Source organism: Pteronotus mesoamericanus, unplaced genomic scaffold (assembly GCF_021234165.1).
Source record: "Pteronotus mesoamericanus isolate MK-2021 breed Mesoamerican mustached bat unplaced genomic scaffold, CSHL_Meso_final contig_52, whole genome shotgun sequence".
In the NCBI taxonomy this organism is placed as follows: domain Eukaryota; kingdom Metazoa; phylum Chordata; class Mammalia; order Chiroptera; family Mormoopidae; genus Pteronotus; species Pteronotus mesoamericanus.
In genome coordinates this window covers 17,150,315-17,170,093 of record NW_026555189.1, presented here as the reverse complement: position 1 = coordinate 17,170,093, position 19,779 = coordinate 17,150,315, and the positions used below count along the sequence as shown (strand labels likewise).

Genomic DNA, 19,779 nt, shown 5'->3' with positions numbered 1-19,779 from the left:
GTAAAAATTATGAAAGAAAACTTCTCTAATTTGGTGAATGAAATAGACATGCAGGTCCAAGAAGTGCAGAGTCCCAAGCAAGATGGATGCAAAGAGGCTCACTCTAAAACACATCATAATTAAAATGGCAAAGGTTTTTAAAGTGAGAGAGAAGCAGTTAGTTACCTATGGGGAGTTCCTGTAAGATTGTCAGCTGACTTCTCAAAATAAACTTTGTAAACTAGAAGGTATTCGCAAGAAATACTCAACGTCATGAAAAGCAGGGCCCTACATCCAAGATTGCTCTACCCAGCAAAGCTACCATTTAGACTGGAAGAGCAGATAAAGAGCTTCCCAGACAAGAAAAAACTAAAAGAGTTCATCATCACCAAACCATTATTACATGAATTGTTGAAGGGACTTATTTAAGAAAAAGAACAAAATATGAACAATAAATGGCAATAAATACATATTTATCAATAATTGAATCTAAAAAAACAACCTAAACAAACAAGAAGAACAGAGGCAGCATCACGGATAGGGAGAGTGTCTGAGGGTTGCCAGATGGGAGTGGGTTGTGGAGGAATGAGTGAAGAGGTGAGAGGATTAAGAAGGACAAATAGGTAGTTACAGAGCAGCCATGGGGATGTCAAGTACAGTATAGGAAATGGAGTAGCCAGAGAAATAGAGTAGCCACATGACTCAGGGAGATGAACAATGGTGGGGGGATTGCCTGAGGGAGTAGAGAGTGCTGGGTGGAAGGGGGCAACAGGAGAAAGATTGGGAACAGTGAAATAGCATAATCAATGAAATATAATTAAAAGAAAAAGAAAAATAATCCAAATAAATGCCATGAATCAACTTTTATTTTTTTCTTGAGCCTTGCTTTTATGTAGACCATTACTAAATCTAAACACATGCCTATAATAAAGCCATAAGACAGCCTGAGACCACATTTATTTTGGTAATCATTCTAAAACAGCTGAAACTAAGACTTAAATACATCTGAGCCAAAATAAATAGTTAAAACTCCTTGTTAAACAGAAAGCATCCTAGGAAACAAAAATATACAGATAAAATAGACTTTTTTTTCCAGTACCCACCTAGCACCATATGTATTTATTAAATATTATTGACTATTTTCTCTATATTGTACTTTATATCTCCATGATTATTTTGTAACTACCAATCTGTACTTCACAATTCCTTCACCTTTTTTACCCAGTCTCTCAACTCCTGAGATAGACTTTTTATAATAATATGTGATCTTTATATGTATGAGACAATAGTTATGGGAAACAATCCAAGCTTTGTTCTCAAGAACTAATGATATACATTAAATATTCTCCATGAATGAAAGACTTAATCAATCAGTTCATAGCTCCAAGATAAGGAATGTCCTTCAAAAATTATTTTTTTGCTCTAATTTTTATTGTAAATATTGGTCCAAATTTAAAACAAATATTTCTAAGTTGTACCTACAACTAGGCACAACTAGACTAGGCTTTTCCTAAAGACTTGGTAAACATTCAATTACACCTTAACAATTGCAAAGTATAAGCCAGACCCTCCCTTAACAGATATCTTAGTATCTCAGAATTCCTGGAATGTTCCTAAGGGTCAAACTTTACACTCTATTTTATTATTTTTTTTAAATAAGGTGATTGAGTTATGTTTTGGTATAAAATTACCATTCACATTAACAATGTTCTTATCTATTGTTTCAATATTGAAAAGAGAAAGTGATGCCATTACCACATCATTAGGCTAATAAGCTGGATTTCAACTGCTTGGGAATGAACACAAATTATGTTTTTGATATTTTCAGTCAAATTATGAACTCACATCTTATTTTCCAATTTATATTTTACCCCGTTTCATGACGCTAATATATTTACCTTCATTTTTCTTGATGGTAAAATTCGGATTGTTGGCCATTTCTGGAAGAAGGCTGTATAGGAAATAATGTCCATTTTTGGGCTCGTCCTTGTCCATGGCACTCACTGTTTGAATGACCTGTAACAGAAAACTTGACATCAGAATCTCTGATGACATCAGTGGTTTAAACTGCCATTGAAAGCTGAGTGACATCTCTTTTGGTCCAAGGAATCTTTTTCAATTTTCTAAATTGTCATGGATGGTTGGTGCCAAGAATAAAGAGAAATATTCATCCGTTTAAAACCTCAGCTTTGATTAGTTGATGAAAATTAAGGTCATTATCTTTGTGTCCATTTGGTGTTGGGGGCTTTGCCATAGCACATTTAAAGGTATTTGAAAATTCCCACGGGGCAATTACATGTTTCTTTCCAATTTGAGTACGTACAGGCATCTAAAATAAGATTTTAAATTGTTACAGTGAGGATAGTGTAGCTTTGGGGACAACTTTAGAGGTAAAAGAATTAAATCTTGAATCCCCACAATTTCTTTTAATTTTCCTCATCAGGTTGCAAGTGTTTGCCAAATACTGTAAAATGTTCCCCTCCACAAACCTCACTGCAACAAACCTTTTGAAGACTTGCATCTGTTCCCACCCAATAGTGAACACTTTTTAAAAGCTAGTGGATAACACATGTAAACATGATGCTTTGGAGTGTATCCTGAGATGAATAAATTATAGGGATTAGAAGAATTACCACTGTACAGAGAACTATTTGGATAGAAACGCATACTTGGAATTGGTGCCGGTTGAATGTGCTTCTTTCATTTGCAAAGCTGCATTAACTTAGGGCTAAGTTATTTCTTGGGATGTCAGAGAATTAGCTTAATAATTCATATTTATGAGTCTGTGATATTAATCACTTCAATATAAAACTCTGGGCAATAGCTAATATAGAAAAAATTATAGCTTATACTTCATTATGAATAACTACAACACAATTTCTACAAGAAATGTCTATGAAGCATGACAGTCAAGGTGATATCAAATTTACCATAAAAAATTAACAGGAAAATGCTCTCACGTTTATGAAATTTACAGACTGTAATGATGATGCCTATTATATTATGTCTGTTTGAACAATTAAATCCCATTCAACTTTGCCAGTTTCATTATAGAAAAAATGGATCACTTCTTTTTTAGGAACGTGACTTCATTGCCTTGTAACGTATCACCTAAACAAATGCAAGAATCCCAGTTTCAGAACACTTTCAGGAGCTGTGGAGATTTGCATTGTATCAAGCATATGCTATATGACAAATGGTGTGTTAAGATTATTTGAAGCATACAAAGGAATAACCTCTCTGTTCTATTTCTCCATTTTTTTAAATAGAACATATCTTCCTTTGTAGGCAATTTACTTTTGTTAAGGACCTCATGAACTGTCTTATAATTGTATTTAGCTTGAGTAATAATATACCGTAGTACAAAATATAACTCATGGTTAAGACAGAGTAGTCATTAAGGTGATAGACCCTGAAATAAAGCCATCTGATAGAAGTCATAGCTTCACCCTTTACTCATGGTGCGACACTGAGGGAGTTTTTGAATGCTGAAGCTCAGTTTGCTTGCGTTCCTAAATTACAAATAATGGAAGTACCATTCTGATAGGGTTGCTTTGATTATTGTTGTAAATTCACGTCGGGTTCTTAACATAGTGCTCAGGTCATAGTAAATGCTCACTGAATGTTAGAACATTAGTCATCATTATTACTGTTTTGTCTTTAGGGTCACTATCATTTATTTAATGACATAGCACCTTGATAAGTGTAACAACTTTGATGTCACTCAAAGAGGCCCTTAACCTCATCAGATTATATGGAAATGCCATTATATCTGCTTCTCTGTAAACACCTCACATATTTACGTTGGCATTGAAATGCAGACAGATGTCCTGGGGTTCCAGTTTTATAAAAATGAAAGAATAAAAGTACCAGGGGAGAAGCTGTGAAGCACTGATAACTCTTTTGTGGATAGCCTACACATAGAAATATTGAACTGGAACATTTGATAAGAGCTTCTTTGAGGCAGTTTTAAAGAGTAGAGGGGCAAGAAGTCACTTGTGAGTTGGTGTAGGGTCCTCTTCCCCCTTTACCCAATTTTGCTTCAGAAGGATTTCTATTCCCAGGTGTGTCTGTTGAAGAAGCAACTCCTAGAGTGTTTCAGTATATGTGAAGAATAAAGGCAAATAGAAGACTTCTTGATATTCTATGGTAGAAATCATTCTTAACTAAATGCATTCTTATAGTATATTTCATGGATAGAGCTTCTATATGTAACACCTTCCTTAATATTTCTAAGAAATCTGCATGACAAAGAGTCACACATGCTGGCCTGTGTATCTCATGAGTTATTGAATTATTTAAGCCACCACTACCAAAAAACAAAAAAAAAATTCAGTAATTTATCTTACCTGAAACAAAGAAATTTAACTACCTGTTATACCACATCTCAGAAGTTTGGTCTAAACATTACACCTACAATGAACATGTTTTTTTTCCATCATTTATTTAAGTCAGTAACTCTGTTAAACATGCAACATTTTAAGTCTACTCAATCACACAGTCTCAAGGTGGGCATTGAAATCTGCATTTTAAATAGCCTTCTAGGTAATTCTGCTGCATGCTTCAGTCAAGACTGGGACTGAGACTGTCCCAGGGAGACTGTCTCAGGGAAGAGGCTGGGGTTCAGAGCTCCCACATTATTATTTATTACGAGAGTTTGCATTGTCAGCCTCATATCATGCTCAGTGCATAATGTGCTGAGGAAAAAGTGATGAAATGATACATTTTTAAATCAACTCCCAAATATCCTGTGAACTGGTAATGTTTAAGAATTTGGTTTAAGCCATTTTTGACACTACATTTTATTTTAATGCAGATGGCCACTGTCTGGTCATTTTATCAAAGTAGACACCTGGTAGATCACTTGAAGGTCTTTATGCTCTTAAAATGCATTAAGGTACCCATATTAAAAAGTTTGAAATTTTCATTGATGCAATAAGAACTGAATACACTTAGCTTCAACCAATAGAAGAAAAAGGAGAGCAGATTTACTTAAGAAAGAGCCCCTCCACACAAGATTTTATAGGCACACTGAGGAGATGGCAGAGGAAAACTGCATGTATTTCCTACTGTGAACTACTATGAAATCAATTAATTTTTAGGTCATTGGGCAAGTGTTTCATGAATATGGCAAAAAACATGCTAGAGAATTCACAAGCTTTTAGGATTACATATAAAGTATGTGGTTAAAATATTTTCCTTTCTACCAAAAAAGTTAGAACACAATTGAAAAATCTAATGTTTAATAATTTATTGTAGAATAATTTAAGGGGAACCTGAAAACTAATGTACATCTCTATCAGAAAAGCAAAGCACAAGTGGATGTTGGGATAAGAAAATGAGTTTCACGACCATTCTTGGATTTCTATGGAATCATACTGTTCTATTTGTTTTTCTGAGACTACCAGTTTGCAATAAACTTTCTAAGGCATGAAACAGAAAAACAATGAGAAATGTGGGGCCATGTCATAATTCTGACGCTGTTTTTAAAAGAACTATTCATTGTTTATCAATAATACTAAATCCTAAGTTAGACTCTTATAAGAAGAATTTATTAAACTGTATTTTAGGTTATTTTATATTAACTCAAAAATATTTAATAGCAATAGGCCATTACTGTCATTAGTAACTTTTTAAAAAGGCAAGTAACCAGCAAACAAATACGTTTCTGATGATCTAATCTGTTAATAACCATAAAACTATCACGAGATCTATTAGAATATCTTCTATGAGTTCCTGTCTATGTTATTCATTGATTTTTTTCCTTAGGTGATGAGTTGGTGGGTTGTTTTTATTTTTTTCCTCTCTCACTGATATTACAACAGTATCTGGCACATGGTGGTTATTTAATAACTATTGTCTAAATGAATAAATGGATAAATAAATTATGTTAGGCATGTTTTAGTATTATCACTGATTCTTACATAACCTTGAGAGATAGGTATGAGGAGACATAGAACCACAGTGCGGCAAAGACATTCTATGTATCAGCTGATCCCAGGAATATCTGAGGACAAACTCTGTGCATCCTCCTGCCCCAATATGTCAGGCTGTCTCAACATCTTGTTGGCATTTGTATCCTCTGTACATCTATTTTGGTTAAATCGGGGCTTAGACATTCAAGATTTTGGAGAGTGCGTAAGGATGAACTCAATCATTTTTGCGGCTCACATACTTTGCTTTATGGGTATACGGTTCCTCTCTGATTCTAATAGCATGGCAAAAGAGACTTAGAAGTCATAGTTCTTTGTGTGTGTGTGTGTGTGTGTGTGTGCAAGGTGAGAGAGGACTAATCTGTTGTAACTGTTGGAATGTTTCCCAGGGCTTCTGGGATAAACATCTCTTCTGTTGCTTTCTCAGGTAAAACTTAATTTTCTCTTTCTTAGTAAATCTTTCCATAGTGATGTGAACTGGAAGGTGGTAGAAAGGGGGTGAATGTGAGCAGAGGAAGCCAAAGGCAGTGCAGAAAGGATGGCACTGATTTTTTGTTTTCTATTCATCCTTCTGTCTATCATTGCTTATTTCTGATTATCAGTATGAGCTTTCCTGAAATATTAACTTCTGCTTCTTACAGTAGTAGTTGTAAACTTGGGAAAGGAAAGGATGATCCATGAATGAGCATCATGCAGTTCAAACCTCTCAATGTGAAAGTAAAACTGAAACACAAACCAAAAGGATGGTTACCAGAGGGAGGGGGTGGAGAATGGGTGAAACAGGGAAAACGAATATAGTCAATAATATTGTGATAAGTCTATGTGATGACAGATGATTACTGGAATTAGTGGGGTGATCACCTTCTAAGGTATATAAAATATTGAATCACTGTATTTTATACCTGAACCTAATATAACCAATGTAAGATTGTACACCAATGACACATAAATTAAAAAAAGAAAGTAAAATTGTATGAAATTATTTACATAGGCACATCTATGAGTGGAAAATCCATAGCTTTCAACAATGGTGTCCATAACTGAGGGGAAAAAATAGTTAAGAAGCATTCCCTAGCAGGGCATCTTGGAAAATAAAATGACATGCATACAAGACAAAGCAGGTTCTGATATTGATAATAAGTTGAAGAAAAAAAGAGGAAATATAGGAATGTGAGAAACTATACTAAAATCCAGACAATAACAATTATTCTCAATTATTTCAAAACAGGATAATATAGTTCAAGTATAAGCACCACTCATATCCACTTAATACATAGTCCCTGGATATTTTTGATCATTTTCATGGCAATACAGTCTCTACCAAGACTTTAATTTTTCTACTTGAAACGTTTTCCCCTGTCACATTTTCTATTTTGCATGAACACATCCTTGCCTTTAAAAAGTACTCAATGGCCACTCAGCTTATGTGCCTTAGAGGCCTGACCTAGAGAAAATGCAGCAGGAGGGTGAGTGCAGACTAGGTGGTATCTGTCTCTTTCCAGCCATGTGAGGCCCTCCGTCCTCTGGGTAGACATCTGTCACCTGGGCTTCACAAACTCACTGTGGCCCTTCCACCACTTTCCTAACTCTTACACTTTTTCATTCCCACTTCCTTTAGTAAAACTGAATTGAGGTAAAAAAAAAAAAAACATGCAGAAGGGGCTCCTGCAAATTGTGTTTATACAAAATTTGGTTGTCCAGTTCCTCCTGCCTCTTATTTTATTTTGCTGGACTCTGCATATTTTATGTTTTTTACACCTCTGAAAGGATCAATATTTTTTTTTTCTAAATACTCTGTCAACTTGCTTTACTTTGAAAACCTCATTAATAGGATAAAATCCACAGTTTTTAACATAGTTTGGAAAGTCTCAACTCTCAACTCAAGCCTCAAGTCTCAACTCTCTTTCGGTCTCATCGCTTTCTGTCCTCTACACTCTATTACTCCATTGGAAGATTTCCTAATACTCCCGTAACATTATAAATAGCACTTCCTAGACTGAAAATATATCCTCTTGTTTATTTTCCTGGAGTAAGATTTTTCCAGCTGAGTTCCATTTACCACTAGTTCTATAGTTTGCTCTGAAGGAAATTTGAGAGATTTTATAGTCAACTATGTTTGGTAAATGCCAAATATCGTATAGTCCTTTGGTGATTCATATGCATTTATAAATGAAAGGGAACCTCAGAGTTAAACAAAAACCAAGGTTAGATAATATTATTTAACTTTGTTTAATACAGTGGTTCCCAAGCTTTTTAGGTCAAATATACACACGCAGACACCACACCGTATATTTACATGCGATGCCCTACAAGTGTTTCTCAGGCGCTCAGTGTAAGAAATGCTGTTCTCTCAAACTCCATCTGAGTCACGCAGGCCTGGAAGATATCGTCACACTTTGCAAAGGCCTTGGGAAGGTGTTCTGTCTAGATAGCTTGGTGGATATAGCACTGTCTCTTTCTACTTTCCTGCCCTTGCAGTAGCATGTAAGCTCCCCTTGGTACCAGATCTTAACAGATTTATGTCATTAGCACCAAAGCTAAAACCTTCTACTATCTGGTGTCAGTTTTACTTTCTTCACAAAGGCATATTCATCCACTGGGCTTCCATGAACAAGGGGAAACCAATGAGCATATACATGCCCACATCACTCCCATCCTTTGCGATTACCGGTAACTTGTAGGATGACAGCAAAACCAAGAGAATCCATCAATCTGTAACAACCCCACATTTTTAAACAACCCTTGACACCATTTTCTTGGTGGATCATCAATCTCATTTAGATCAGGGGCTAAAAAGAATATGTGGAATACAGGCTCCATAAGTGGTACAGCCGTCGCACACAGAAGTTGCACATGCGCCTTCAAAATAGATTTAGAAAGTATGTGTTCCTGCAAGTTGATTCCAGTGGATTTTAAAAAATAATTATATTAACTCACTAAATTGTATCAAGAGGAATGAAGAAGGAGCCCTTCCATCACCTTTGACAAAGCCCTTGTAAATGTTTTACAGGAAACATTTGTAAGAAAATGTTTATAGAAGAAGAGTTCAATATAGGGGAAGAGGTTGTCCTGTTATATTAACCCATTTAGGGATAATTTATAGTGTTTTGCTTCAAATCAAAGCTCATAAAGATAAAACAATGACAATAAAAACAAATATAATACTAATAAAGTATATTTTGCTTTTAGACTTTGAGACTAGTAGATACTACTCATAATAATTATGTATCAAGCACCTAAAATATGATATATCCCTAAAATATGAGAGATTATACTAACAAAGATTGAGACCCAAAATCGAGAAACAAGTAAATGGTGGAGCCGTAACTCACACTGAGGTGGTTCTAGTTTTAAATTTTCCACAATATTTTTAAAGTTAGTCTTTTCCTCTTGAAAACATAGTGCTTTAAAAGTCATACTTCTACTAATGGCTCTCTTGAAATAGGTTTTGTTACATATGATTTCCCCAAATATTGTTTCATGCATTTCACTAATTTACCATCTCCTTATTTCTGCCAAAATAAAATGAAAACAGTACTTTATGCATTTTGTTGAGGCCATCAATTTCATCCATTTTAAAACCAATCGTGTCTCCCTCTTGTATATGCAGATAGGTCCTGAAAAATGCCTGCTGGCAGAAAAGTTAAAATTAATTCTCCTATATTTATTACCTCATGAAGGCTATAAAATGCCATAATTGCATTTCATTGTTTTGCATTTATTAAAGATCAACAAAAACTGAAAAATAAATAAATGAAGTAGCAAACTCATTCATTGCTGGTGTTTAGCAAGAGATAATTATCTTAACTTTTCTTATTAAGCTTTATCCCTTTTCACTTAAGCTTTCATGGAATGTTTTTGAATAAAGTGTGTTATTGGTCACAGGAGTTGATTTTGGTTTTCTTTTGAAAATGCTCACATTGATCAGAATCTCATTCTCATTACTACTTTTCTATGAAGTGCGCCACACAGACAATGGAGTTTCAAACCTGGCTTCCTTGGGAAGCATCGTGAGATATGAGAAAACGCAGGGACTTAGGCACCTTCAAGAACAGACTTTGAAAGCCATCTTTGCTGCTTTCCACGGCCTCAGGAAAGAGCCTTCCTCTTTTCCAGCCTCTGTTTCTGTATCTGAAATGTGACTGCCACCCCGAACTCTAGATCAGTGATGATCATATGTTAGATATTCGTATATTTCATTTATGCCCTTTCGTAATTACCTCTCTCCATCCCCACTGCCATCACCTTAAACCAGACTAATCTTAATCTCTTGCATGTACAGCCTTCTTAATGCTCCTTCTGCTTCATTGTGTGTGTGTGTGTGTGTGTGTGCATAGGTGCGCGCGCGCGTGTGTGTACCTTTTATTCAAACATCAGATTCTCTTTGTCCAATCTCATTCTTGCTTATTGCATTCTTCTTATTCTTCTTGTGTAGGATGCTATGCTCAGCCCTAGATGTCTTCATTTCTTCAGACAAGCCAAGGTCTTCCTCCCTTCAGGGTCTTTGCACAAGCTTATGCTGCTGGCTAGAAGGTCCTGCTCCATTCTGGTAGGTCTGGCACTTTCCCATTTTCCTTCAGTTTCAGCTTAAAGGATACTAACTTACAAAGGAACTTTCTCTGACAACACTCTATAAAATAGATCTTTGCTTTTTCTTTGTTTCCTCCAGACTAGTTGCATTAATGTTTCTTTGACTCAGTTTTCAAAGTTTAAATCTGTTTTTTATTCATTTTAGTTTTTTAAATAATCTCTCTTCCTTATTAAATTCCATTCAACGGAGCTGTTTTTTTGTCCTCAGAGCATTTCCCCAGGTTCATATTACAATATTTAGCATTTGTAGATGCGCAGTAAATATCACTCAATAAGTAAATAAATGAATGATTTTTCATTTGAAGAGGTTAGCTTGTTTGCTGCGTGTCTGTGGGTAGAATGTGTGTTTCCATGGTAATATCTGAGGGACTAATTATTGAAATACATGTCGCTGCTAAACAAAATGAATTACAACCATTATTTTAAAATTCTGTGAATATCCATTACATGCCAAGCATTGGCTAAATATATATCTAGAAATATAGGCTATTATCTTTTTTTTTGAGGGGTGGGCACTGTGATATTCCTATGATAAGCTAACTTTATATTCTGAAGTATTGATCAGAGAAAAAAGAGATTAAAAGAGGTAAACTGAAGTATTTTTTTAACCCAGACAAATTAACTTGATTCTAAATAGTACATCACAACTACTATAGATGGTGAGGAAACTTGAATTATCCGCCATTAGATTTATTTACAGTAACAGAGGAAGTGCCTTCCAAAAGAAAAAAAGCTGAAGCAGGCTGTTGACTAACTAATTCTTAAACAACAAACATTCTCTGAGAGTAAACATGAGCCCTTGACTCACTCCTAGAAATACAGTATTTCTAGTTCAATCCCTGTGTCTGTGAACCATCTGGAGCAAATTACCCTAAATCTGTACGTGTTGTAAGCAAGAGGTTAGCATCTAAAATAAAATCCTAGAAAGACCTTAGTAAGGGGAAGAGACATAGGGCAGAATTACGGAAGGCCCTCTGGTCAATACTGGTCACTGAAGTTCCCTGTTTCTGTTTCACATTTGGTTTTGAGTGTGGTGTTATCAGGCATAATAAAGGAAGTTAATGGTTTCTCCACATCTGTTACCTGTTTCTCCACCTGTCCAGCCAGATTACCACTCTCATCAGGCAGAATCGGGGTTATTCCCAGCTGACTCCTTTTCAGTACTTGACAGATGTTTCCTGCCTCTGGTGGAACAAGTCCTGTATTAAGAGGTCTTCTCATTAAGATAGCTCCATTTCCTTCATCTCTTCAGTCTTCTTTTCTGCCTAGAAAATTTGAGGTATTTTCTTGCAATTCTCTTATTTCTAATTTTATGATGTGTTTGCTAAAGAGAAAACTCTATGAGGGAAAAAGACTGATGTGTAGGGCATTGTTTCTACTACATCCCTAGTACCAAACCAAGGTCTGCCATATAGTTACTGTTCAATTAATACTTACTGGCCACAGCCTCCCATCCTATTAGACAATATCAGTCATATATTTTGCTTTCTAATTTTGAAATCCTCAGTCCATACTGTCATTTCTGCCATGGCCATTAGAGATTTCAAGTAAGTGGAGAGCATCATTTAATTCTTCCTGGTAACTGAGGATCAAGTAATCTGAAGTTAATTCTATGGTACCATCATTGAATTAGAGTCTAAAGATAGATGTCATCTTCTATCTTTTGACATAAAATAAATTATCTATAACTATTGAAATATTTTAAATATAGAAGTAACCGGTAGTCAGAAAAATACTGTACTGACATTTAGTTAAGTAATGGAGGGAATATTTAAGAGGATTCTAACAGAAGGGATTCACGTTGATTTTGTATAATATGGGATGTGAACTATTTCTCTGTGTCATGGGTGGCTGTTACTCTCTTAAGGGAACGAATTCAAGAAAAAAGTCAACTTTCATTTCAGAATCATGAGAAGGCAGTAAGGGCTGATATGATTTGCAATTCTACTTTTAAAGTAAACCTTTGACAATTTTGGCACAAACATAACATGAACTGGAAAGTGTTACCTAGAGAGGAGGAATCTGACCTCCTTCCCTGCTTTCTTTTTCTTTCTTTTTTGATTCTTTGTTTAGGTAAATTCAATCCAGTGGAAAAGAGTCAAATATAATAGAATTATCTATGTTCATGTTGACAGTAGTTTGGATTTTGTGAGATGTTTTAAAAACCTCCTGGAGGCCATCTTGGTCCAGAAGTTTTTAGGCTGGGTACACTGAATGGTTTGTCTAGATTATTACTAATGATCTCCAGCTACGTTGTCTCCCAGAAAGCTGATCCCCTCTGACTTCAGCTTAAATCCATACTTTCCAGGCAAACCAGATTTCAAAGGCACCTCACCCCTTCCTCCAAGGCTGCTGTAAAGCAGACATGATTGTTGAAAAATATTGAGTTCCTATGAATCTAGTGCTAATTCAGTTTTTGACATTTGTTTTTCATGAGTGTTTGATCGTTTGAGATTGAACATTCTAATTTCAGAATGAGATTGTGGTCTGTGCGGTGTTCAGAGAAATGATTGAAAGCTTTCTCTATGTGGGACTTACATAAGTAAACACTAGTGTAGGTAACAAAGATGAATGTTTGGAAAACATTAAATATAAAAATGAGATACTCAAGCCATTGAAAGTGACCTGGGAGTGATGTAATGAATCAAATATGAGTTCTGACTAGCACAAAGAAATCAGGGCATTCAGGAGATGAAATGCTGCATATGTATAAACCAGTTGGTCACATGTCCAAAAATTAGGCTGAACAGCCAAGAATCTGATCTTTTCATGGAAAATAAACTCTTAACAAATTTGCCTACACAGATTCATCTTAGGATAAGCTAGTGCAATGACACATAGAACATACACATTTCTTCACAGAAGGAGGCATTTTGATTTGCAAAAATCATAAAACAAAGAATCAACTTTTCTTTTTTATTTCGATCTTGCATAGGAAAGGTGATGAAACAAGGTGATTTTTTTTCTGAGGATCAGAACTGCTGAGGAATCATGAAAACTTTGGAAATGGTTAAAATCCAACGAGTAGAACTCCATATTCCTGGAGTACCAAAGGCATGCATGTCAATATCACAAGTGAAGCCAATGTTGAATTTCTGAAATATCAATGCCATTGACTCTCTAAACTTGTGTGATGAGTTCTGCATGAACAATGAAGTTTTATTTAAATTCTAATGCACTTGACAGATTCTGTATGATTGAAAGTGACTGGCTTATAAGTTGGTGATTGGCTACATTACCCCAGCAAGGATCTGGATCACACAGATGTACCCTTGAAACTGACCTGCATATATTTTGAATATTTTGATCAAACTCTCTGCCAACTCAGTCCATCAACTTAGCTAAATGTATTTACTGCCATACACACACACACACACACACACACACACACACACACAGAGTACACATCTGCAAGAGTGGGGCAAAAGTAGGGCTACAGTTGTGTGCATGTAAAAGTTTATTCTTTTATTATTATTTATTAATTATCGTATTATTTTTCAGACTAACAACTGTAACCCTACTTTTGCCCCACCCTGTATATTTAAACACACTCTATCCTTTAAGGATCATAAATGAAAACCCTCAAAATATATACTAGAGGGATATTCCACATGATGAAATTAAGAAGCATTTGAACTAATGTTAGAATATTATTTTAAAAAAAGCATATCACTGTGAAAGGTTAATGTTTTGATTATAACTACATTTATGGTGTCTGGATGTTTGAAATTAATCATTTTATTGTTACAACTTTAGCTTTGCTCTCTGTGTGTGTGTTATTTTGGTAGGTAGAAACAATGCTAATGCTTCAGGTACATGAGAGTAATCTAGGGGAAATGTCCACTGTTTCTCAGGACAGTAACACACTGGACTTTTGTAATAAATAAAAGTATAAAACTATACTTCTATTTCTTCCTTTTGGTAGAAAAAGTCTGACTCTTGTCAGGTAAACTGCTCGGCAAATAGTACGTTTAATTCCTAACACCCACGTGAGGCACAAGAATAGTTGGATTAACAACTCCAGTGTCATGCTGTCAGCTGCTGTTTATTTAAATTAAAATGTCACCATCCAGAAATAAATTAGAAAGTTTAAAAATGATAAATTTCTTAAACATACAGTACTTTGGCACCTTCTTCAAATAAATCTATTACATTTGCACTTTTTAGAACTTTACATAGACTATTTCCATTTTGACATTCAGAGTATAGCAGGTTTTGCTTTTGTTTTGTTCTTACTTATAACTAGCTCTCTTCCTCCAGCCTTCCCTCACAGCTTCCCTTCCTCTCTGCCCCCTTCTTCCTTCCTTTCTTCCTTCATTTTTCTGCCCCCGCCCTTCTCCCTCCTGCCCTCCCTCTCTCTTCACTGCTCCTATTTCTGCTATAGGAGACAAGGAAAAAATCCTATCAATATACATTTATCAGATACTATAGTTGCATGTCCAAAAAATGTTGTTTATCCTATGTTTAACTAAATTATCTACATTTCTGAGATTTCAAACTTCTTACCACTTCCAAAAACGGGTTGTCCCGGGTTCCACGACTAGGAGTTATTCCTATGCGTGACATGGAACAAGCATGTGCCCTCCCCATGAGCTTTCCCTTTGCTTACTGTCATTTGAAGGTTACATTTTTGGCCCCATCACTCTAATACCTCCCTTACTATCATCCATATCCTGAGATATTTTGAGATAGCTCTTTGGCTCTGGGAGCACAGCACAGCAGGTTGTTCTACTTCCAGAGCCAATTTGGTCATAAGCAGAGAGAATCAACATCTCAGAAAAATACTCCCTCCCTGTTTCCATGTGGATGTTTCTTGCCTGTGACTTTGCAGAATGTGAATAATGCAAATGCACACAGTAAGGCAGGTTAATCAAATATGAGACAGTTGTATACAAACATAGCAGCATTAACAACATGGAGATATTTACTTGGCCGGGTTTTCCATTTTCACATAAAAATGCCTCATATTCGGATGCGAATTCAGGGGCGTTGTCATTGACATCCAGCACTTTAATAGCAACAGGTACTCGTGATATCTGACTGTGGTTCCCTATGGGAAGGAAAAAATAACATCAGCATTGAGGGTATTTCATTTAAACGTGCAACTCAACTTTCTGAAAGCAGGTGTGAGAAAAAAATGAGAAAAAATATCCAGTGCTTCCCTGCTTAAAAAAAAAAAGTATATATTATTATTCCAAACACCATTTGTTGGAGCTTCGCCTGATAAAGACAATCTCTGAATCATTAGAAGTTTTCCCTGATGAAGAAAGCCTCATTTTATTGATAAAGCCTATTATACAAAATAAAAAATGCTGTCTGCAAGAAAGATTTATTTCTTTGTTTATCTTGGGTAGAATACAACCCATTTTTTTGCTATCACTTGTTTGATTGGCTATCTGTTAAAGATGAACATCGAAAATCCAGCATAAGTGCAGAGCCAAATTGGAGCCAAAGAGGGCGTCCTTAACAACAGTAAAAGAAATAATCTTAAAGATGGGGATTATGTCTTTTGTGAATTTTATTTTTTATTAAAAACTGATTTTGGGATTTTTTTTTTGATAAGACCAAGTCATTTTAATATTGATGTTTTCATGAACATTTTCATCAGTGTAAACAGATAATAATCTTCTAATCTTTCCAGGTCAATTCTAATAGCAGAGAATTTAATATGCATTCCTCAGTCTTCAAGCCCTTAAATTTAAAAAGTTGTACACACACACACACACACACACGCTCACACACAGAAATCTAGTCCATTAATATATTTCTGACTTGGGCCATGTAATGATTTTTCATTTGTAATAAATACAATAGTTTGACTGCACAATCTTTTGATCTCTTGTAAATTATACGGAATGCACAGGAGATGGCCAATTGTTTATTTGTGCGTTTGTGTCACTGAATATTTATAAGCAAGCCAAGAGTGGAAAAATGTTTGATTTTTGAATGTGAAGAAGCAGACTTGCGTTTGATATATCAAATCTTTTTTTGATAATTGATTAAATTTATATCTCTAAAAGCTTCAAATACTCATGTTTTTGTTGTTAAATATGGAAGTATTTCTAAAGCACACACCAAATGATCAAAGCCTTGTTACAAATTTATACTTGGTTAACCCCACTGGCAATGCTACAAGATTTAAATTTGGTTAACTACCATGGCTACTCTCCAATACTCTAATTTGATTGACTAAGGATGGATGAATATTATTCTGTGGAATTCCAGCCACCTCAGAAATGGCGCATAACCTTACTTCCCCCAAATCAAGCCAATGGCCTCAATTGTGTCAGCTGACATATCTTTTCTCTTTTATTATCTTGTGTCTAATAATTCATTCTTCATTCAAAAAGGAAGCAAGAATCTCTCAACTTTGGATGGAAGGTAAGATTTTTTAAAAGTATAGTACATGAATTTAAGGAACTTATATTTCATGCTTTATCCATTTGAATAAAGCAGATAAATAAGGTACAATGTATTTGAAATAAGGCATAATTATATGCTTAAAGATGTATATCTCTGTAGCTCGACCATGGACTCAAGAGTAGCTACTAGAGAGTAAAAGGGACTATAGTGTTTGCAGTAAATGAGGTTTGGAGCCCCATCCTTGCCTCCTACTACCTATGTGATCCAGAACCATCGATTTGACCTCATTTTATTCCTGAGGAAATTGAAACTCAAGACCTTAATGTGTTATTTACAGAATTGTGATTAATATTGCATGAGAAGAAATTAAAAGTGCTCCGATAGTGTTGGGCACATAGTCAAGGGCATGTTAGCCTTTTGCCTTTTGTAATCATCAACATCATCGACATCATGAATAATGAGTGTTTACTACATACAGTGAGGGGTATTTCACAAAACCATGTCTCATTCAATCCTCACTAAAGAACCATGGAACAGATAATGTGAACCCCATATTTTAGGTGGAGACTGACACCCAAAGGATTGCATGCTTTTACCAAGATTACTCAGTTAAAAATTAACTCCAAAGTGTAGTTTGGGCCTCCCAGATATGATCACTTTTCACAGTGTAATGTTGATGAAGTCCAATCCAAAATGTGTTTGTTTTGTTTGTTTGTTTGTAGGGTGACTAATCACAGCCATTTAATCAAGAATGCTTACATGTTTGTTATAAATATTTATTTCAAGTTTGCCCACTAAATTTATGTCCAAATATCAAATGCCAACCTGGATAAGTCTAATGAGTCATACGACCATGTATATTCTCAGAATTGCACTAATAACCTGTGAGTATCTCTGAGAGACTGCCCAATTTAACATACATATTTTTGCTCATGGCACTATTTTACCCAAGTAGAGTCCTTTTAATTAATGCATTTTATTTTGTAATAATCTGTATTTCAACTCTTAAGAGCTATTCATTAGTTATTTATTTATAAAGTAGTCATTCTTTCCATTCCACATCTTAGACCAATTCTTGTGTCTATAAATAATGACAAAAGACTTCTGTTATTATATATTTTGCCTTCAATCTAACCATTCAATTAATAAACAGCTGATTATCAATATAGAGTTAATAAACTCCAGACACATAGTAGATAGTGAATAATAGGTAGTCTTAGAAAACTGCAACTACAAGGAAAAGCTATCACACTCCTTAAACATGATTTCTTTCCTTGAGAAATGAAGAAAACCTTAATATTACTGAATCAGATTCACTGACAGCAGTTGATTGAGCCAAGTCTACTAGATATGATATTTTTTGTCTTACCTCTTTCTCATGCCACATGGCCATGCACACACACTCACACATGCACATACCCCACAGGCAAACATGCCTGTATGGATTTTATTTGCACCAGTTTGGCAAAAGAATAATTATGCCAAGGCCCATGGTCTTAATTTTCTCACTTCTCTTTTCTTAATCTCACAATGAATTGCAATGAATTGCCATTTTCTCTTATTTTTGATGACCAGCAGATGGTAAAAGTCAAGCATAGAAGGTGAAGAAGCTCCCTGAGCTTTTTTATTCAGATAACTTTCTACATTAAAATAATATACATCTTCTCATATGTACAACAGTATCTGGGACAAGGTAGTACTTCACTGTTCAGGGGCCCAGATCCCTAGAATAACACCATCTCTTTGTGTTGTTGTTGTTGTCATTGTTAGATATAACAATCCCATGTTATTGTAATTGTTATTGTTATTGTAATCTAACAATAACTTAACACTTCTAGAAGACCATAAGTGACAGAGCATGTTCTTCCAAGTCTGATATTTAATCTGTCTCAACAACTCTACAAGTAAATAATTTGTTTAAATATAATGGGCTTTTTGTTAATGATTATATTTTCTTCTTTCATTTGGCCTCTCATAAATTCAAAATCAAATTTGAAATCCACCTCTCACAGCTGTAAAGAATTGTATATATTATGTATACAACAAATATAATGTATTTTTTTTACATTTATTCAACTGTTACCCAAATTGACTAAATTAATGTCTTCTTACGCAGTTTAATTGAATGCATGTCTAGGTGTTTTCTTTTAATTTATTAGTTTACATTCTAACCTCATTAATTAAAAATAATTAAAAGAAATAAAGCCTAAACTGTTTATCCTAACACTAAAAAATGTATATTAGTGGAGTATGGTGAGATGGTTAGAATCTCTGTAGCTTTAGCGGTCACATAAAACATGCTGGGCAGTTTACCCTAACGCAACACAACATAATCTCTTCTCTTTCTGGCTGTCGAATTGTTACCCTTCAAGATTCAGCCCAAGCCATATCTCTTCCAAAAAGCTTTTACCACATATTTGTTTTTATTTATTTCTTTAAAAAAAGAGGGGGTGGTTAGGGGAGAGAGAGAGAGAGAGAGAGAGACAGTGACATGAGAGAGAAACATTGATCAGTTGCCTCCTGCATGTGCTCTGACTAGGATCAAACCTCAACCTCTTGGTACAAAGGACCAATGCTCCAACCAACTGAGCCACCTGGCCAGAGCTTTATTCCTTTTTTGAAAAAAATAATTGTGGCATCATAGAATGGGGAGCTCTCTCGACCCCCAGGAAAACTGGTGAAAATTATTTCTTAAAAGTTAAATTCCATGGAAAAGATCCTAACGACATATAGAAAAGCAAACACCAAAAACATTTGAAGAGAGTCTGTCGTATTTAAACTAACACCTGCTCATTCCATCCACCCTCACAGCTGAGCATGATGGGAAATAGACTCCAGACTAAAGCAACCAAGAAACAGGGCTCTATCTCCCCACAGCAGTGAGTGAAGGGCCATCTCCCCAGGAGAGATGGGA

General features: G+C 35.3%; 1 protein-coding gene across 2 annotated transcripts in view; it reads right to left on the bottom strand.

Moving 5' to 3' along the window:
- The window catches only part of CDH8 (cadherin 8), a 318,790-nt gene that overhangs the window by 55,035 nt on the left and 243,976 nt on the right, over nt 1-19,779 (bottom strand). Inside the window, exons 8-10 of one of the 2 annotated variants that reach the window (XM_054579361.1) lie at nt 15,431-15,552; nt 9,451-9,540; nt 1,878-1,995 (exon numbers count right to left, since the gene is read on the bottom strand). In XM_054579361.1, the coding sequence (XP_054435336.1) occupies nt 1,878-1,995; nt 9,451-9,540; nt 15,431-15,552 (330 nt within the window). The remainder of the gene's footprint in view (nt 1-1,877; nt 1,996-9,450; nt 9,541-15,430; nt 15,553-19,779) is intronic. The other variant, XM_054579362.1, reaches the window with a different exon arrangement.